This window comes from Stegodyphus dumicola, chromosome 3 (genome assembly GCF_044657685.1).
Source record: "Stegodyphus dumicola isolate Sdum_Otavi_A_Nest chromosome 3, ASM4465768v1".
Classification (NCBI taxonomy): domain Eukaryota; kingdom Metazoa; phylum Arthropoda; class Arachnida; order Araneae; family Eresidae; genus Stegodyphus; species Stegodyphus dumicola.
The window spans coordinates 202,558,800-202,581,055 of NC_140770.1; the positions used below are offsets into that span (position 1 = coordinate 202,558,800).

Here is a 22,256-nt window from a genome sequence, read left to right on the forward strand (position 1 = left end):
TCAGGAAAAAAATAAAAGAAGGAAAAAGGAATCTTTCTCATAGATGAGGTGAATACGAATTCAAATAAGCTTCGAACGGATTAAGTAGTAATCCAAAATCCTGTTTTTAACTGTATACCTATGTTAAATATTTTCTGTATTAAATAACGAGTTTAATAATTACTATCTTTGATTAGAAACATATTATTACCCTTATTAGTGAACATCGCGTTCAGAATTATGTCTTAATGAAAAGAACTAAAAGAATGACTGATCAAAGACAATACGAATTGTAAAATTTCATTTACAACAGCGGAAACATTAAAAAGAAGTTAAATGGAGATGCAGTTACCGCTCAAAAGCAGAAGTTGAATTATGTAATTAAGCTATACATGATTAGCATGACGAATATGCGCCAAAGTTGGTAACCCGGTGTAGAACAACGAGATAGTATAAGTTCTCTATGCTTAACCTATCAGAAAAATTCTTTTATTTACGTCACTCTGGATTCTTTCTCGACGGTTGCGATTGGTTGAAAAGGGAGTCCGTGTGCGTAGATTTGAAACCCCGTACTGACTCCTCTTAGCTCGGATATGTACAATATTCGTCATTTGAACATAAAATACCGAGGTGTAAATACGCATAAAATCGCTCGGTAAGAATACACGAAATTTCATATTTTTTTGTGAGTATCTTTTCCTACAAATTCAATTTATAAAAATGATTTTTTTTTAAATTAAATTTTTTTTTTATTCTATATGTATTACATGCGTATGATAGTGACGTAGAACTTAAGTAGCGGCTAATAAATCGAAGTTTCGGTTATGCAGTGCGATGTAATCATGTGCAGCGGTTTATGTATTCATTTTGTGTCCTTTTATTTTGATTATACCGAACGATTCTATGCATTGCGGATATGTGTCTTGGTTGGCTAGTTGATGAAGAAAAACTTTTTGTTTGTACTTATTTAACATATTTTACTTTTTAACGGACGATTCAGCAAGTAATGATTTTTTTTTTTTTTTTCCAGTTTTTCACTAGTCATTGTCATCTCATCTGTGCTACGATGTCACAACAGTTTTGTTTAAAATGGAACAACCACACGACAAATATGCTACAGGTTTTCGAAAACCTGCTTTCAACAGAAGCTCTTGTGGACGTTACATTAGCCTGTGATGGGCTTAGCCTAAAGGCACATAAAATGGTGCTCTCAGCTTGCAGTCCATTCTTCCAGAGTCTATTTTTAGAAAATCCCTGCAAGCATCCTATTGTGATAATGAAAGACATGAGGTATAGTGACCTCAAAGCCATAATCGATTTTATGTACAGAGGAGAAGTTAATGTTTCACATGATCAACTATCCGCACTTCTAAAAACCGCCGAGACGCTCAAAGTAAAAGGTTTGGCGGAAGTAACGGGGGAAAATCGCCAAGCGTCTGGGATAGTGCAACAAGAAATAACACAACAGTCTGTGTCAACGCCTACGCCTATAACTCCCTCAGCTCAAAGGACAGATACACCGCCATTGCAAGGTAAAAGAAAAAGAGGGAGACCTCGGAAACGGTCTTTAAGTGACTCTAATCGGAGTGATGATGAGGGAGTTGCAGCGAAAATCAAAGAACCAGACTCTCCAGAAATTGAAGAACTCTCTGGTGATGCATCAATGGAGGCCACAAGTGATATTCGTTCGGGTGGCGGTCCAGTTTCATCTAACTCACAATCTCAGGTGCCCATTCATTCATCGAACAGTGTAAATACATTTTCAAAATCCCATCTGTCCATCTCTCAAGAGCCTCAGGTTGAAGAACAAGCATCTGGTGATGAAAATGAGTTCGAAGTAGAACCGTCTAAGTTATTAGAACAAACATTAACTACAGACAATGTAAGTATATCATGTTTTATAGATTTATTGTATTGAGTATAAAGGTATGGAGCAGTAGCTTCAAATTTATTAAATGGTACATATTCAAGATTATAAATAATTTTATTGAATTCCACTGTTAAGACTAGGTTTTTTTTTTTAAACATTTTTAAGACTGGTCTTTTTAAGGTAAAATCCTTTGTTGCTGTTAATAAAATTCTGTAATTATTTTATTATAGGTTCCTTCCAATAGTCAAAATAGCACGGGGCCCATCACTCTTCCATCTGTAAGTGGCTTAGAAATATCAAGGAGGTCTATGAGTAGCACAGATAGTGTTAGCCAAGCATTAGTTCCTGCATCTATACCATCTGATTCATTAGGTTCCAATCTTCAGGGGCCAGACAGTCCACAAGGTAAATATGTAATTTAATTGTATTAGTCTTAATGGCAGGAAGTGTCAGTGCTTTAATAGAGCAGATGGAATATTAGGCGTTTGAGATGAATAAAGTTTGTTTGCATCTGCTTTATTGAATTGCACTGACACTTGCTTTTTTGGTCGACAGATGTGCCTGCCATTGGACATGATGAAACCGTACTGCAATTGATGCCATCTGCTATCAAGGAAGAGCCCACATTATACTTAAGCGAGACTGAGTTAAGTATGATCTATCGTCGTAGTCAAAATAGTCGACAATTTGCTGTTAATTTGGCAAGGAGCTTGTTTTCTCCCAAAGAAATGAGAGATTCTAATTGTAGAGGAGTCAGAAACTATTTGCCCTTGGATGAGCGAAAGTTAAATTTCATTCGGAATACGGTTAAAGTCTTCTACATTATTGATCCTATAAATGAATTAGATATATGGAAACTGTGTATGCAAAGTATTGATTCTCACTGTCGACATGAGAGACGAATTTATAAAAAGGCTGTTCTTGGCGAAATTGGAAGTTAATCAAGGTGGGTATGTTCATTCGTGTGTGACATTGTTTTAAAAATTTGTGAACGAAAATAATTACAGCATGGCCAAGTAGTTTATCTCTAAAAAAATGATCTAAAAAACTAAACTTTTTATATTTATAATAAAGTCTTTATTTTAGTAAATTAAATCAAACCGTGTGAGTCCCCATGTAAGTCCTTATGTAACCCTTTTTTTTTTTTTGTATTAAGGTGAATTCTGCTTTGTTTGAAAGGGTGTTTGATTAAGAGTAAATGTGGATTTGGTTTTAAATTGTAATCTTGAAAATGTAAAAATGTTTTTGTATTATTTAAATTTAAAGTAAAAACAGGTATTTTTAAAAGGAATTTTTTAAGCAATTTAAAACTGAAATTAATTAAAAATCTAAACTCTCAGTTCACGTGCATGGACTGATAAAGGAGGAGATATTGTGTGCAAGATTTGTAATCGTTTTGATGGGCTATACAGTTTTTGTATTCTGTGTCAAATACACAGAATAAGAATTTTGAATGATGTAATATATAAAGCTTTTAAATGATGTAATATGTAAAGCTTTTAAATGATGAAATATATAAAGCTTTTATCGATTTGCCAGGTATTGTTAAGCTGGTAAATAATATTAGCTTGCAGAATAAGTTCTTGAAGCATTGAGTTACAATTTATCGTAGCCAAAGTTAAAGCTAAATGTATGCTTATTAGCTGTTAATATGTGGAAAGCTTTGAAATTACCATTTTGTTTTATCTTTTCGTTTTCACCATTAATTGTGAAAAATAAATATTAAAATTTTAGGATTTTATAATATTTCTTCTGTGACTTGAGCATTGAATAATTATTTGATCTAACACTGTGTATGTTTAAATTCTGAAGTAGTTTTTAGATAAGGGGATGAACATATGTACAACTGTTATAAAATTGGAAAATACTGGGAAAATGCATATAAATTATATTTTTTTAAGAGCCATCTTATTTCATTTAGTTATGATAGGTATTTTCCTCTTAAACCATTATTTTAACTGTATTAGTTTTGTAGTAGTTTTGTTCTTTAGTCCTGTACTGGCAGGTTTACTGTATGTCAGTATTCATCATTAGAGAAAGATCTTGGGGAGAAAGTGCAGAATCGCCCACTACTTGGTGCGTTTTTAAGAATTGCACATACTTGGTATCCATGTACACATCGACCTATTTTCACTTAAAAAGAAAATTGACAAAAATCCTATTCTTCTTACTCGCCAAACTGTAAAACTAAAAAGCACCAAACAAATAAGTGGGCGATCCTGCACTTCAGCCAATTTTGGACCTCTTTTAGTAATTCTGGGGGTATTATAAAGTATTAAGTAATTTTTGTATATTAAAAACAAAGTAAATTCTATACTTAAATATATGGACTCTTCAGTATTAATATATTGTATAAAAGTAATGTGGTTAAATAGAAGGTGAAAATATTTGAGGAAGTGTATTGAATGATATGCTGATAAAAATACAGGAACCTACATTGTGAAAGTGCCAGTCAGCTACATTTGTCTTGATAATTGCTAGAAATTGACACTGGTGGTCAAATTCATAAATGGTGAATTTTTGCATGTGTATGATATTGGAATGAGTTCACAGTTTTAGCCTCTCTTTTTGTTAGCTTCATGAATGAGTTTTTATGATGCGAACAATATTTATTAAAAATAGTATAACTAATACATGATTTATTTCCAGACATAAAGCCTCAAATACTCTCATTTGATGACCCTCCTATTTCACCTGTTCCTGGCCCCTCTCATGGCTCAGAAAGGTCCATGATGATGTACATGGACCAGTCGGGCGTAGCATCCATACCTGGACCAAGTAATTACCAGGACAATAGTGCCCTTGTGCCACATGATTCACAACCACAAGGTAACAAATTTTTCCTTTTAAAAGTGTTGTGGATTATTGACTAATTTTGATGATGAGAGGAAATTTTTTTCATAATTAGCTGTATTTGTTTTTGAAGGGTAATTTGTTTTTTCTGTTGCATTTAAAGAGCAATCTTGATTTTTTTTCTTTAGAGTGCAGCTGATTTTTTGCTTAAAATTTTCCTCCCATCGGCATTTTTAAAGTTACCAGCTTCCTTTAATGCTCAGAATTGGCAATAATTAGAAATATTTTATGAAATCTTTCGGCAGAAATATTAACACAAATTTTGTAAAATTGTTAATTGTTATTGAATTGAAGAAAAAAAAATGCTATTTTCGTAATCTGTTGTATTTTTAGAAACATTGAGCCAATTTTGAGTATTATTTGTGAGCTAATTTATATATTGGACTGGTTGAGTCAAATTCCCTTAATTAAAGATTAATCATATGATATTGAGGGAGTTTGGCTGACATGATGTAATTAAATTAGTAATTAAAATGTTATTTAGGCATAGCTAAGAAATAGGTTTAGATTAATTTGAGGTACTAAGTTAAGTTAGTATGTAAGTTAGTTAAGTTAATCTTAAGGTAACAGTATTAAATATTAATCTGAATTAAATTAAAATAATGATTAAGTATTTATGCATCATATGGTTAATACCAATGCTGTTCAGGTATTGGTATGCTATGTTCAATCCTTGAGTATTGTCATGTTATTGGGACCATTTAAACTGTTGCAGTGTTAAATATGCAAATTGTGTCTAGTCATAGCTGTCAGTTGTTAAAGTTGCACTTTTGCTGGCAGTTACTTGTAAACAAAAAATTTTATCATGAAATAAAAATTACCTGTGTGGGCATGTTCTCTTGCGAACTGTAATGTATCTCCGTGAGAACTTTGAATCAAGTAATTTATGAGATGCCAAAAGCCATGTACATGAACCATTCCTGCAGTATGAAAATGGAAGACTTCTGAAACTGTTCCTAGTGGCTGTTTGGATTTCAAGAGCATGGATTTTCAATATTATGGTGAGTTAGCTTCTTATTAAATTCCTTTTTTTTTTTTGTATTATATATTATGTGGTGAGTATTGATAAAGTATTGAAGCATTTGTATTAAATCACTTTGTATTAAAAACTAATTAGTGAGTCAAGTAAATATGAAACTAGGCTCACTCTTATTGTATTGCAGTTTGTGGAGTTACAGTGAAGCCTTTGTAAACATGTGGTAGCCAGCATTTTGTATGTTTGTTGCATTAAGCATGTAATAAAAAATTCCTGATTTGTTTTCCATTTTTTCCACCTAGAAGCAAAAAATAGGCACATTTCAAGCTATTCACTTTTTTAAAAATTAGGCCTGAAATCAATTTTTTAGATATCCCAAAGAAAATCTAAAGACAGATTTGCCAAACTTTAGTTAAAATCCACATATCCTTATTAAAATAAATCTTCAAGGGCATAAATTGCATTGAATGTATGATATTAATTTCAATAAGACAATAAATACTTGATGCAAATTTTCAGAATGTGCCCTGAACTGGTCATCTGAAATATGTAACTAGCATTAAAAAATGCATATTTGTCCACAGGCCTGTGCAAATTTAGGTATTTTTAGCATTTTAAAATAAGCCAGTTTTAAGTATTGTCAACTCGATTGCTGTTGTAACTTAGATGCAAAAAATTTTTTAATAAGTATATCTTTGAAAACTACATTAGTATAGATTTTTTTCACAGTCATCAATTACAAAATAATAGTTGGCAGTCCATTTTATAAAAAAAAAGTCAGCTATATTAAGAGCTGAAAATTTCAATTAATTAAATACGATGCAAGTAAACCCCACAGAGTAGCGATAAATTTTACAGTTTTGTAATCTCCAAGATTTTACGCCTTAATATTAGCAAAATATACTAACATTTGCAAGGTTATTTAAACAATTGTTTTGATTTAAACCCATCAACATCAATATGTTTAGTTTAGAGAGAGAAAAACAGATGCAAGTGATAAACAAAATGAAATCTTGTAGTTTTTTTAAGTCTATTTGCAGGTAGAAGTATGAAAATCCTGTCAAGTAATATTGCAAGTAAGTATGCTTTGCTTAAACCTTTTTAATGTAATTAAAATGCATTTGTCATGTAACCTCTTTATTAGCTGCAATGTAATTCTCACAAAATTTAATAAAAATGTTTAAATAATAACAAATTTTAATTGCTAATTCAAAAACATATATTAACTGTTCATTTATTTGAGCATATGAATAATTTTTTTAAGCTTCCTTTTTTACTTTACAGACATCTCTATTTTTCAGTATAATTCTAGTGTTTTCGATTTTTTTTTCTTAGGAAAAAAATGACACCCAAATTTTGTGTTAATGTCGGGTTAATTATAAATTTATTTTTTAAAAATTTATGAACATGCACTGATATCCAGACAGAAATCCAGTTGAGGTAATATCTTAGTCCATTGTCATTTTTCTGCCATATGACAACTGTTAGCAGTTTCTTTTAAGGAATCTTATTGAAAATGTTCAAAAGGATACTTCAACTGGATTTTTATATATTTTTAAAAACTGCTAAAAATTTGCTGGATTCAACTAGAAATGAGTTAGGAAATTACAAGAGTATAAAAAATCATGTTTGCTTTTGTCCTTAGATACTAGGATAATTTTTACATGATTTTTATGATCTCTTAAATATACTTAAATGGAACTAAGAAAATTATTTAAGAAATATCTAACGAACAAACTAAATTGTTCCCTTTTATTAATTGTAACAGGAATATTTTTTAATGCAGTAGCACATTTTCTCTTTATTCTTTTTGCTTTCTGTACTTCATATATGGCACCACAGAACTTAAGTTAATCCACTTTTTTTATTTGAGGTATTGACATTAAGCCTCCTTTCTATTCATTAGGTTGGAAATGATGAATATAGAAGCTCATTTCTGGTTAGTATTAGTACTTAATTTTATTATTTGAAGTTAATGCTTTTTGCTGGCTACGAATATATTTTTAGCTTTTCACTTTGAGGATTTTTTTATATGTGCAGTGCAACAGTTTGAATGGTAACCTAACCTACCCTTTAAATATCGCTATGGTCAGAACTTAAATTTTGAGGATTATTGTTAAGATGTATTCTTAAGTGTGTGGTGTCATTAGTGAATGATAGGAAGGAAAAAATTAAGTTATATTTTTCATTTCAGTAAATGTAGTTAAATTTTTTCTTACAGGTCGAAAGACTTTGTGGTGGAATCAGCATGCCAGATATAAAAAAATGCAAGCTGATGCACTCAGGCAATTCAAAAGTTCTCGGCAAATTGGCATTTTTAGAGGTAGTCCTAAGCAAGCTGTTTGTCCATTTTGCTTCAAGATCTTCTATGACAAAAGTACAATGAATAGACATGTATCTAAAAGAGTTTGTTTAGGGCTTCAGTTTCAAACTGCTGATGTGATGGAAGATATTTCCTGTGTTCCCGTTCTTCCAGTTATTACTTCAGTGCACTCAAGCCCTTTGTCAAATGTTGCAAAAGAACGTTCTCAGAAAAATGATAATGAAAATCAAAACATGCTGGAGGAAAACACTACAAAATCTGAGAGAATTCCGTGCCCTTATTGCAAGAAGCTCATGAAAGGTGAAAGAGGAGTTAGAAAACATATTGACTTTTATGGTTGTCCAATGGCTGTAAGTGCAAAAACTATAGAAAGCAACGATATTGAGTGATAAATTTCTTGAAAATTTAATGGCTATGCAAAAACTATAGAAAACAACGATATTGAGTGAGAATTTTCTTGAAAATTTATCATGAATTGTTTAAAAAATTTTAATATGAGATGATAATGAATTGTGAGATGGAGCTACTGACGTGTTTTTATAGTCCCAGTAACACGGCAACAGTTTTAAACTTAGTGATATTTGTATTGTTTGTTTTATTTTAAATTATCTAGTCTTGAGTAATATCAAGGTTTCTTTAGTTTTATTATTAGTGTAGTTTAATATAATTGATTGTTTGATTTTTGTTACTCAAATATTGGCAGATAAAAATGTTATATTTATGGTGGCTATAATGTTTAGTGGTAGGTAGCTCCATCCAAGATATGTAAATAGTTGTATTATGTGAATAAAGTAATTTAAAAGTATGAATGTTTTCTTCCATAATATTAAATAAATGTTATTTACGAAACCTAAAAAAATAGCCTCCCTCTCAAAGTTCTGAATTTAGAATTTTTAAATATTGATGGCACACGTTATAGGATGGAAGCAAATTAACTTGTAATCATCTAATTTACGAAACCTCAAAAAGTAGCCTCCCTCTCAAAGTTCTGAATTTATAATTTTTAAATATTGGTGACACACAGTTATAGGATGGAAGCAAATTAACTTGTAATCATCTTTGCTGATGTAACAAATATCCTTATTATCATGCAGTTATAGAATCATCCTGTAAACATTGGGTTATTAAGTGTAAAATTTAATAACTGTTTTAAAGAGAATTAGGAAGTTGTAATCCCCGAAATATATATGCTCTGCTTAAAAAGTACTTTTTAGGCCTTTGAGGGCAGATAAAATGACATTTTGGCATCTGAAAGTATATAACATTTTGTGTAGGATTAGCATTTTCCTTTGCTTTTACCAAGGTCTCAGTGGCAAGAAATGCTGATTTTCTAACATAGTTGAGATTTTAATTACATTTTCAGTAGAAGCCATTGATTATATATTCAGTACTTGAAACTTATTGTGTTAAAAGCTGTATTATGCTGCAGTGTTGTACGTGAATTACAGGATTGCACTGAATTTAACTTGTAACATAAAAACGTAACAGGAATAGTGATGCTATAATGTGTTTGACAAAGAGTTGATTATTGTTGCTTATTTATTTACGTAAATAAACAAGCAACAATCATGTGATTCCTATAGTTTGTAAAATTTCCTGTTAATGCTATCTCTATGAGGTGTACTGTTTTGTATTCCTGAGGCAATTTTACATTTCGTGATTTTCAAAACTTTAATAAAATATTTCGTAAAAATCGTGCAGAAAAGTATATAATGGATTTGAAACAATTCGTTTAAACCAGCAAAAAATCTGCCATTTTTTAATTGCTGCCAACTAACTAAAGCATGGCCTAAGCAAAATTGTATTTTTCTTAAATACTCTTTTGAGAGCAGCATTCTTGATGTTAACTCTTTCGCATCGAAGTCGCCCAAAGCGCCCTAGCATTCAGACATCGGCCCGACGTCCGAAACGCCTGAAAATTTCCTACCCAGTGCTTTCTCCCATCACGTTACTGCATTACTCATTGCTTTCAGGTGTTGTTAAATCACACGTCAATCATTCTTTGTTGTCAATTTCCTTGTTTCCTTTGTTCCTTCCTTTCCTTTGCTTACTGTCAGTGTTTAGCTTTTGATGCCCGAAGTTGCAATCCCAGTGTCAAAGCGTCGAAGAAAGAAGTTCTCGCTTTACTTAAGTAAGGCTATTGTTAGCGCTGTATTATTCAACTTGTCATGGGGGAAGGAAAAGCATTCCAGGAGAAATTCTTAGATACGGGCGTTTTCGATGTTTGGGAAATTGAGATTTTGTCCTCTCTCGATGCGAAAGAGTTAAATGTGATTGGAATTTTTGTTATGTTAGACTATTTTATAGTCAAAATTTTAGCGGTTTTTCGCCATACTGCGTATTTGCAGATCATTGAACATTTTAATAATTTTTATAATTCTGAAATGAGTAGCTTAGAAGATAGTAGATAGTAGAAGTACTTAAAGAACCTTTCTACTCAGATAGTAGAAAGGTTCTTAAAAAATCTAAGCAGTACTATGTCAGGGCAGGTATAATTCATATGCAGGACTATAGGAGTATCTTTTGTTTTAGTATTAACTTTTATCTGGATAATGAGTTTTGGTTTAAATGGGTAGGATTTTTGTTACTGTATTATAATAAATATCCAGTCAGCTTTATGCAGTGTTAGGGAGAATCCTAATTCATAATATTGTCTTTAGATCACTCGAATGTGTGTACATTTTTAGTGTTGGATCTCTTGTGCAATACTGTTAGTGTATGGCTTTTTACTAGGCAATTGTCAAACCATTGGCTGAGTGCTTAAGATTGCTGATTGCTGGAAGTTTATCCAGGCAAATGAGTTCAACTTGCATGTTCCCCATATGTAAAGTAAATGCAAGCCAGTTTCCTTTAAAAAATTGTCAGAAAAGTAATCATGTGACATTGAAGTAGTGTTATCTATTTCACAGCTTGTTTCATCTTTTATCATGATTTTCATGTTAATTTTAAAGAAATATCTAGGTTAAACACAATTTTCATTGTGCCATATTGATTTCTGTGCATAATGTAGATCCCCAGTGTAATTTTATTAATTGAAGCAACTTTCTGAGCAAGATGAATGTGTGTTTTAGCATGCATATAAAAATGTATGCTAATATGTATCCAGTAAACAATTATATAAATGTCCCATAATTAAAATTCTGCCTTAGAATGTTCGATTATTTCGATACATGGTATTGGCATGATCTTTGAACATGGTTTTTCTCTTTTGTGTAGAAAACGTTATCGTAGTGCTGTGAAATTTGATCTGAAATCCTCAAAAGATTTGATTGTACTATACTTGCTTGTATTGATGAAGTTTACAGTTTTACTGTTTGTTGAGTACGTGGCACAATTTGAGTACATTTGGAAAAGAAAATTATATTAAGTCCAAAGAGGCTTTTTTTTAACATTTTGTGCATTATCTTTATTAAATATGTTAAAACACAAAATTCAATTTAACAGCAATGTTGCAAAATATTTAAAACACCATATCTGTAGAATTTCTGATGTACAGCCTCGTGCCCTGGAGATAAGGGTTTTTTTTTTCCATACAGTATTGCCATTCACTTTAAAATTGTGTTTTTCATAAATAAATATTCTTGTGTAGAGCAGCGTTCTTTAATCAAAATTGTTGAAAGTTTTACAAAATTTGCCAGTTGGAAGACTTACTTTATTCAAAATTTGATGGCTTTTCACAATGCAAAAAACATTCATGCTGATTCTTCGTTATTTAGTGTCTTCAAATGTAATATTTGGTGGAAACAGTTTGAAAAGTGAATCGGTGTGAAATGCTGTTTTGAAATTAATAGCCCTTCTGGGCTGAAAATGGGACAATGTTCATGTAGGAAAATACAATGTTGATTTTTATTATTTGGTTTTAAAATGATACATTTTCAAAATATTTTACAATTTGTTCTTAATTTTATGTTATTATGTTATGTGCAGGGGCAATTTCACATTGATATGTATTAATAGAGAAGGCTTGACTTTTTGAAGTTTTTGCTTAAAAATCTAAATACGATCACGATCAAGTATCACTGTGTTCCGGAAAGCAGAATGTTGAAGCAATCGGGGTTCGTACGGTCCTTAAAAGTCCTTAATTTTTGGCCAAAATCGGCAGAAGGTCCTTAATTTTTATCATGTTGAATTTCTTTGTTTTTACGACTGCCATTTTGAGTGTGAATTAGCAGTTTGGAGGTATATTTTTGGCGATTCACTGATAAATATGCTTATTTGAATGGGTTATGATTTGTTCCTCTTTCTAATATAAATGGTGGGATACTCGAGTTTCTGAGCAAGAAGTGAAACAAGTATTTCGAAATTATTTCACTTTTTCTAATAAGGAGAGCTCTTAAACAATTTTTCGCTTTTGGGGATGCGAATTCTTTTATTGAACGGATCTAAGTTTGGCGACTTATCAGCATTTTGGCGATTTTTAAGATCAGTTTCTATAGAAAATTTTAAATTCCAAGAGCTGGGAATTTTTCGACGATTTTTTTTAAACATTGTAACATTGATAAATTTCATTAAAATAGTGGTATATTTAAAAAGTAATATATTAATTTAAAAATATCTTTTCAAATTTTTTCATGATATTCAGTTTTCTCATGTAATTGTCTCAGAGTATTCCGAATTCTCAATATGCATCAGTTTTCTCTGTAAAATTAATTAATTTTACACTTTTTTCGTCTGATTTTTTTTCAAAATATTTCTGGCTGTTTGCTGTTACAAAACTGGTAGGGGTATTTTTTCTTCGGGACGTTAGACATTGCAACTTGGAAAGTTTAGAAAGATTTGAAGGCAAGATTTATAAACCCACGATTCCATAAGATTTTAGAAAAATGTGACAAAATGAAAAAGGTCACTATGGTATTAACACATAATGGATGTATTTTTCAGAACGTTTGCAATGAATTTCTTACTTTTTGGATAGCATCTGGAAGAACAACGAAAACATAATACTTGAATGTTTTACTTCTGATAGTAGAATCTTTTTCATAACATGCTTATCTTCCCTTTATTTTCTCTACTTTTCACTAGACAAAAGTATGGAAAATATTAAAAATGCTTCCAATCTTATCACATGGACAGGCATTATAGAAAGGAATTTTTTGATTAATAAAGAAATTGAAAACTGGCAATTTAAAAAATTCATCTAATACGTCTTAAGGCATCAAACACTGGTCTGACGCTAGGCATTTTCCCACCTAGTGCAATCAAGTGGAATATTCTATATAACTTCTCTGTGTAGATCCTAAATTTTGCTTACTAGTGCCTTTCTAAATTCTGCTTCCGATGCCTGCTCTAAATTCTGAAAGTTTTGCCATTTCTACATTTTGTTGCTGTGTGTGTCACTAAATTCTAAAAATTCTGCCACACCAGCTCTGTAACCGGCCCTTACCATATACAGTCAAAAGTCGTTAATCCGGACTTCGGCGATTCCGGATTATAGATCATCAGTTTAAATCTCGTAAGATGGCATGCAGAAATTCTAAAATTAAAAATATGAAACCGTAGTTTATGAAATAAAGAACAATTATGATCTAAAAGGTATCAAAATTAACAAAAAAAAAAAAAAGCTTAATATTTATTTGTTTACTTTATTAAACATTTCTCTCAATGTAAGTTGTTTAAGTTGCTTCATTTTATGTGATAATACTTTCTCTTTAATTCTATAAAAAGACATAATTTCTTGTTCAGTTACAAAGTTCCGCTGTTCAAGTCTCGTTAATTGCTGTGCCGAGAATACCGACTAACTTGTCAATCGAAATTTTTTCGTTTTCACTAACCTCTCTGTCACATTCTTCATGTCTTTATACATTTTTTGCAGTAATTCCACTTTTTGTTTGTTGGACATCGAAACATACTTTTCGTTTTGTAGTTCCTTTGGAAGTTCCAGCATCGGAAATTCTATTTGACATAATCGAAAGTTCAAGTTTACTTTTATAAAATTGCTCTTACAGTCTGCAAAAAATAATAAGCGGGATCCAATTCGAAGATTAAGGAACAACACAATCATTAACATTAACTGAAATAGATAATTAGATCATTTTAGCTTACGCCGTCCGTTACACATTAAACGCGCAGGCGAAAACGTATTCTGCACTTGCGCACACGCATATGTGCAGTAGTCAAGGTCTTACGCGCACGCGTAAAACGCCTGTGCGCATGCGCAGAAAGTTTTTAGCTTTGAGGTCTGGATTATAGATCATTCCGGATTATGGGTGTCCGAATTAACGACTTTTGACTGTATATTTCATCTCTCTTGTGAATAACTAACTAGTATTACTAAAGAAATAAAATTAGCAGCTTTTTCTATACATTTTAAATGTATTCATTTTTTTTGGAATAACAGAAATATTTAATTAAATCCAAAAATTCTAAAATGAAAAGAATGTAGACAAAAGAAACTGAATATATAAAATTATTCTTCAAAGATATGTACAGTTATTATTATGTAAATTAGTTGTTTACATTTCAGCTTTTACTATAATTTCCCATTTGTATTTTTTCCCCAGAATGGGAATCACCTAGGCATTTTTTAAATTGAAGTGTTTGGAGTGTAAGACGAGTGTATTTCTGATCTCCACTTGCTCCTTGCATTAGTTCCTGCCGGCTCTAATTTGTAATTATTCGTCTTTGCATTACTGCTGCCGACAGTTGAATTTGTTATGACAGTAGAGTTACATAGCCAGCTTAAAATTTAATTGTAGGGACTTTGACCACTAGTCCATATTTTTTTTTGTTTGAATTTGATTGTTCTTGTTTAATTACATCACCCCAAACTTTGATTGATTTGGTTAGCATAAGAACATACCTTTAAGTTCTTTTTAAATAAGAGGCTTATTTAAACCTTTGTCTGACTTTGTAGTTACTTTGAGACATGGCAATAATTTGCTTCACGTCTTTCGGGGGTTTGGGACTATTTAACTTTTACCAGATCAAGTAAACAATTATAGGTAGGTACATTGTGGAGAGGTTGACAAGTTAGGAGATAAAGCATGCAAAAACTGGCGAGAACATTGGTTTTCATATTGGGACATATCTCTAATTATTGTTAGAAAAGATGCTTAAACAGAAGGAATTCGATATACATTAGCCAAAATGTTTGGGAAGGTTTCAAATTAAAATGACGGATAAATATTTTGAGTGTTGTTAAATACATAAATGTTTTATAGCTTTTAATATGCAATTATTCTGATATCGCTTAAGAATCTATGTCATAAATTGCATGTATTTTAAACTGTGAAATTTTATTACATATTGAATGTAATAGGGCTTTTTTAACAAATATTGTTAAAAAATAAAATTTAATAGTGGCCATGTAAGTCCATGATGACTAAGGTTAACTGTTTATCTAATTTAATTATTTGTAACTAGCTGCTTACCCTTAAAAATTATCCCTACGTATTAAAGTGAGTTATTGCCTTTCATGAATACTCACCGTGGTCCCAAGTTAAAACACAAAAATGTAGAAATTCAAGTAAAACGTATTCTTTGCATCTAGTGAGACTTAAAATAGTACAAAACAACTTATCACCTCTGGTACTTTAATGGCTTATTGGAACCTGAAAGTATATTAACTGGGTTACAACCTCTGGAACTTAAAAGTACTTAATCTCCATGTGCAGAAATGTGTACGAACCCTGGTAATGTCTAAATAGGCAAGCTATATTTATGTTCTGGAAGTGGATTTTAGCATTGTTACATATTATAAAATCATTATATCATATCTGAGAAACATTTTTAAGTTCTTCAGAGGAAGGTATATAAAATAGTGTTAGCATTTAATTAGTTTATTAAAAACACATTCCGTCAAACATTAATTGTTAAACACTTGCTTTATTCAGAAACATTACCGTCAACATTACTGCTCAAAAAACATTACCGTTCAAATTATTATCGTTCTGAAAAAAACTGTTGTTGCCAATCGTGAAAATACATTTTAAATAAAATTAATATGTTGCGTTTACATTCGGGAATCCTGACTTAGTTACGACCTCGGAACATTAAGAACTTATATTTAAAAAAATTAAATCTGTAATATTAATGTTTATAGTTCGAAAGTCTTTAGCTGTCATATAGATTCACCGTCGTTTTCTATTCTTTTTCCGTGTCCTAGTTTTAGTAATATGCGGCGTGTTGTTATCGTTATCCCCAGTAATACTAATGTCATCACCATCATCATCGTCGTCTTCTGATTCAGCTTGACACTGCCATGACTTTAATTGGCTCACGTGAGCTGTCGTACTAAAGAAATGTCCTTTCACCTTCTCTTCTAATTGAGTCACTCTATAGGTATCACTTGGTAAAACTTTTGTAACTACCAAAGGTCCTCGATACTTTTGTTGTGTTTTGGTTGATTCTCCAGTTGATTTAGGTACTCTTCTCATAACGACTATTTCTCCTCGTTTGAATGTTAAAGAATTACTTTTCTTCTTGTCATAATTTGCTTTCATTTTCATCTGCATATCTTCAATTCTCTTTCTAGCTTCATTCTGTAAGATTACTGGATTCTCCCATTCATCTGCGTCTTCATCTGTAATCATCCTCATCAATCCATCGTTAAATTTTGGTGAATAACTGTGAAGCATTTCGAAAGGAGTTTTATTTGTAGTCTTATTTATCATGTTGTTTAGATTTCTTTCGCATTCCTTAATCTTTTTGTCCCAGTCTCTCTGATTCGGATTTACCATACTCGTTTTAATCGTAGCCAAAATTGTTCGATTTGCTCTTTCCACCATTCCATTACCACTTGGATGCTGAGTTGAATTGAGTGTATGACTGATTCCATTATTTTGACAGTACTCTCGAAATTCCTTCTCTGTGAAACATGTTCCTCTATCGCTGATAATTTTTTCTGGTAACCCAAAGTCATTTACAAAACTCTTCAATGCAACTAACACATACTTGGTTGCAGTACTTCTCATAGGATATAAGCGTGTAAATCTCGTAAAATTATCAATTATTACAAATAATTCTGTATTTCCTCTTGAACTTTTTACGAATGGTCCTAAATGATCTATATGTATAATTGCAAAAGGTCTTCTACCAGGTCTAATTGGATGCAGTACTCCTTGTTTCTTACCACTAGGCATTTTATTTACTAGGCATTCGAAACACATCAAAATGTGATGCATAACATATCGTTTCATTTCTTTAAACCAGTATGATTCCTTAATTTTGGCAACAGTTCTGTCTGCTGAAAAATGCCCCAAAAGATGGTGAAATTTTACTACAATACCTTTTCTCATCGATTTAGGTATGACATAACAATTTCTCCTTTTCCTTATCTTTCACTTTACGAAACAATCGATTATTCTTCAAGACGTAATTTTCAGTTACATATTTCTCTGCATTCGTTCTATCATTTATCTTTTTCTTTAAAATGTCTATTAATTTGCGTAATTCTGGATCTGAATGCTGAATCATAAGAATTTGTTCATCTATCGTTAGCGTTAAACAAACTTCCAAGTTGTTTTCAATTATAGAGTCTAAAGTTTCTTCTGGCTGATCAACTGGCGATCGGCTCAATGCATGTATGTGACTCATTCTTTTGCCTTGCCTGTGCTTTATTTCAAGATTGTATTCCTGGATCAGATTACTCCACCTTGCTATCTGAGGATTTGAAGTTTTCTTCGCGTTTAAATAAACTAAAGCTTGGCAGTCTGTAATTACCGTAAATTGGATTCCAATTAAAAATTGTCAAAGTCCAAACTATAGCCATTAATTCTAATTTGCTTGAATGATAATTCTTTTCTGTTTCTGTTGTTCCTTTACTTACACAATAAACTAAATGCCACTTTCTATCTTCACCTTTTTGCAACAGCATTCCTGCCAGTCCTTTGTTGCTTGCGTCTGTGTGCACTTCAGTCTCTGCTTCGGGATTATATAATGCTAGTATTGGTTCATTAGTTAAATGATCCTTTAAAGTACTGAATGCTTCTTGCTGAGCTTCGTTCCAACGAAATGTTTCATCCTTCCTCGTCAGTCTCCTTAGCGGCTCAGCTTTCTCTGCGTATTTTGGTACAAACCTTCTAAAGAAACTTGTAAGACCTAAAAATTGTTTAACTTCATGTTCATTGGTTGGTTTAGGAAAGTTTAATATAGCTCGTACTTTTCTTGGTCCAGGTTGCATACCATTTGATTTTATTAGAAATCCCAAATACTCAACTTCATCTTTTCCAAATTCGCATTTTGTCAGTTTCAATGTCAGCATTGCTTCTCTCAGTCTATCAAACACTTTCCTAAGTTTTTCCATCATTTCTTCCCAAGATTTAGCCGGAATTAATATGTCGTCCAAATACTTCTTTATTAAGCAACGGACCTAAAACTTGATTCATAAGTCTCTGAAATTCTGCAGATGCATTAGCTAACCCAAAGATCATACGTTCAAATTGACCAGTATCATCTGGAGTGATGAAAGCTGTTTTCAGTTTCTCTTCTTCAGTTAAAGGAATCTGCAAATATCCATGAGCTAAGTCCAATGTAGTGAAAACTTTACACTCACTAAGACATTCAAGAAGATCATCTATCCTAGGGAGTGGAAATTTATCTTTAACAGTTTGCGAATTCAACTTTCAATAATCTATCACTAATCGTAATTCACCAGTTTTTTTCTTTACTAGTAAAACTGGACTAGCATACGGAGATCTTGTTTCAGTAACAATTCCATATTTCTTCCATTCATTTATTATCTTCTTTATAGAAGCACGCTCTTCGGCATTGGTTTTATACGACTTCATGCAAATAGGCTTACTCCCTTCAATTTCTTTAATATCCATTTTTGTTAAGTTTGTACACCCTAATTCCTCCATATTTAATGCAAAACAATCTCGATACTCATTTATCAAATGTAAAACTTCCTGTTTTCTCTCTGGCGTAATATTGTTATTAAATTTAATTCTTCTAAAGTAATTGGTCTCCTAAACTTCTTAATTTCATTTATTATCAGTACTTCCTTTTGACTTGAATTTTCAGTTTTCTGATCTGAACTTGGTTCAACTAATTCTGCTACTTCCGCTCTACCGATACATTGATTCTCTTTCAAAATTAGTTTTCGATCGCTGTAGTTAGTGACTGGTATCACTGTTTCTCGCTGTATTACTTCCAATAATGAGCCTAACTCATCTTTCGATCCAATTATTAACCGTTATTTATTTCATCAGTTTTAACTTTCACAAAATTAACCGTATTACTTTCGATTTGAGTTTCTTGGGAAGCCTTCAGTTTAATTCGCGGAGTGTTGCTATCATTTTGCAACTGTGAAAATGGGCAGTCATTAGCATAGCATATGTGCAAGGTATTTCCTATCTTGGCGTATGCAATATGCGGTAAATCAATCCATGTTCGACCAACTAATAAGTCGCATGGTTGCGTTTCATCTCCTACAATTAGAACTGTAATGTCCTTTCCTTCCACATTATCAATCTCTAAGTTAACAGTTACTTTTCCCAATGTTCTAGCGGCTGGTTTATTCTGGTTCCCAAAGCCAAACAATTCTTCCACATCAGGTTTTACAATAAGATTCAGTCTCTTAGCCGCAGACTGTTTCAACAAACACGAACTAGAACCCGTATCTATGATTGCAGTAATTTCTTCTCCATTATTGATGCGAGCATACTTTAAATATACAGCTGGTGAAACACCTGAATTCTGGTCCACGGATAAATTATTTTTAACATTTGTCAAGTCTGGATTCTTAGACGTACACCTTTTAAAAGTATGACCCTTTTCATTACATTTCCTGCAAATAATTTCTTTTTTAGGCTGAGGACAATCCGTCGCTATATGTCCATAATCATTACAATTGAAGCATTTCGGCTCACCCTTTTCATTGCGGATGCCAGAATTATATTCCCTTTTCCTTTCGTCTGTTTTATAAAATTTATCTCTCAGATTGTATTTATTATCTAAACTGTTTTTAAAACCCACTTTGAAATTACCATCTGTCTGCATGGAATCGTTAACATTTCTTTGTCTTGAATACTGATTATAAGATCCTTCATAAAATTTAGAACCAGATTTGGGCTTTGAATTATGCCTAAAAGTTTTATTTTCTACTTGAAGTACTTTTATCCCTGCCCGAATATTTTCATATTCATCTAGTTTTTCAGCCAACTCTTCAGGATTAATGAATTTAGACCAATCATCAGTGAAATGGTCTCGGATAGCAGCGGGGACCCTTTTCTTTAATTGATCAGTAATAATAAGTTGTTTTAAAGAGTCAAAATCTGTTACATTTAATCCAGCAAGCCACTCTTCAAAATAATTTTTTAATTCAAACGTGAAGTCTTTCCACGTATTACGCAATGTTTTAATATGATCAACGAACTTTTGCCGAAACTGTTCAGGGCTTAACTTAAATTTTCTCAGTAGCAGTTGCTTAACGTGCTTATAGTCGTTAGCTTTTTCTTCTGATTCACGGGCAATTGATTGAGTTATTTCATAAGGCAATAGACCCAACAGCTGAGAAACCCAGTTTTGTTCTTCTAGCCCAATACGTCGTGCCTGTCTCTCAAATAAAACTAAATAAAAGCTTATATCACCTTCATTCAAATCATACTTATGCATTAATTTACTCATATCACAAATATTACTTCTACTAACATTAGAAGGAACAGAATCATTTACATTTACTACTTCTGATTTCCGCTTCTATTTTCAATTTCAAGTTCAAATGCTATTTGCTTATCTTTTTCTTTTTCTAAAATTTCTAACTTTTCCCTGTCTAAATGATCATTTATAATTCTATCTAGCATTTGTTTAGTAAAGTCTTCATTATAATTCTTACTATTCAAAATCATATCTCTTAAGCCTACAATTTTAATATCAGAAGGGACATCTACATCAAGTTCCAAAGCAAGTTCTTTTAAATCATATTTTTTGCCTCTTGCCAAATAAGCCATCTTAGACTTCAATTTTTAAATACTAATACAATAATTATACTTAAGTTCTTTCCGTTTAATACTTAGACATAACATAAACAGTTTATAAATTCACGTACCTTTCTACTTTCAGTTTTGGCAAGCTTCCGCATTCGGTTTAGGCTTAGCGTACGTTAAGGCAATACGTTGTTAAATCTAGATAATAATTCTAGTTTATCCCACTTCTGAAATGTTAGCATTTAATTAGTTTATTAAAAACACATTCCGTCAAACATTAATTGTTAAATACTTGCTTTATTCAGAAACATTACTGTCAACATTACTGCTCAAAAAACATTACCGTTCAAATTATTATCGTTCTGAAAAAAACTGTTGTTGTCAATCGTGAAAGTACATTTTAAATAAAATTAATACGTTGCGTTTACAATAGTGATGCTCGCTAAAAAAAGTAATGCAAGAAAACATTTTTTATAATCTGACAATTCAGCATAACATTGGTGTATTTAAAATCTTTCTAAATATTTTATTCATAGCTATGAGCTTATATGTTGAAATGAGGAATAATTAATTAGCATTTACTTCAGAAGTTTTTCGGGTAACTTGGTTTCAAAGTTGTCTTTTGAATAGCAAGACAAGAGGCTGTTGCAAGTTGCTTTAACTAAGGGCAGCTAAGTATTAAATGAGCTTTTGTATTTTCCAATTTACTTCATGGGGAGTCCTGTTTTGTGGCATTAGTCAGATTTTTTATTTGTGAAGAAAAGTCACCGATAACCAAAAATTTTAAAATTTGATCATGGAGAATGGTACCAATATGCAGAGCCATGCTTAGATACTTTTTCACATGTTCTAAAGAAGTAAATTCATGTCAATATGTACAGTCATATTAAATAAAACTGTATGGGTCTATACTCAGTAAAGGTAACAATACAAAATCACATCATCTCATGAAAATAAATTATTTTATAAATAGCAAATAATATATTCTTGATATATCTTAAGCATTTTCATTATTTGAATGTTTAAATGCTAATCTGGTGACGTTAATTTTTCGTCATTTAGAAACCGAGAGCTATAATAGAGCCAAGAGAGGATATTAAGAGCTTATTTTTTTATATCTCTATTTTAGTTCTAAAATTAGAATCTCTTCCATTTTTACCATGAAAACATATTTTCTGACAAATCTGCAGTTAGTCAATAAAGTCTGCATACATCAAGAAAAGTAATATCAAATCCAAATTTTAAGGTGCGAAAAAGGTAGTTTCTTAAAGTTTTATTTTTTAAATATTTAGTTTCAATAAGGAACTTTGAAATTACTTAACTGTAATATTTTCATATGTAATAATTTATGCACTCTAATTTTTAAAAGATAAGTGGCCAGAAATTAAA

At 31.6% G+C, this 22,256-nt stretch overlaps 1 protein-coding gene across 13 annotated transcripts in view; it reads left to right on the forward strand.

The window, feature by feature from the left end:
- Nucleotides 1–502: 502 nt before the first annotated feature.
- LOC118204383 (uncharacterized) overlaps nucleotides 503–22,256 on the forward strand; it is a 281,241-nt gene continuing 259,487 nt past the window's right edge. For 10 of the 13 annotated variants that reach the window (XM_085813771.1, XM_085813773.1, XM_085813764.1 and 7 more), the window contains exons 1-4: nucleotides 516–664; nucleotides 1,010–1,861; nucleotides 2,080–2,254; nucleotides 4,499–4,678. In XM_085813771.1, the coding sequence (XP_085669897.1) occupies nucleotides 1,046–1,861; nucleotides 2,080–2,254; nucleotides 4,499–4,678 (1,171 nt within the window). In that variant the 5' untranslated portion in view covers nucleotides 516–664; nucleotides 1,010–1,045. Of the gene's footprint in view, nucleotides 665–1,009; nucleotides 1,862–2,079; nucleotides 2,255–4,498; nucleotides 4,679–7,899; nucleotides 8,807–22,256 lie in introns of those variants that run through there. The other 3 variants (XM_035376712.2, XM_035376711.2, XM_085813769.1) reach the window with 3 other exon arrangements.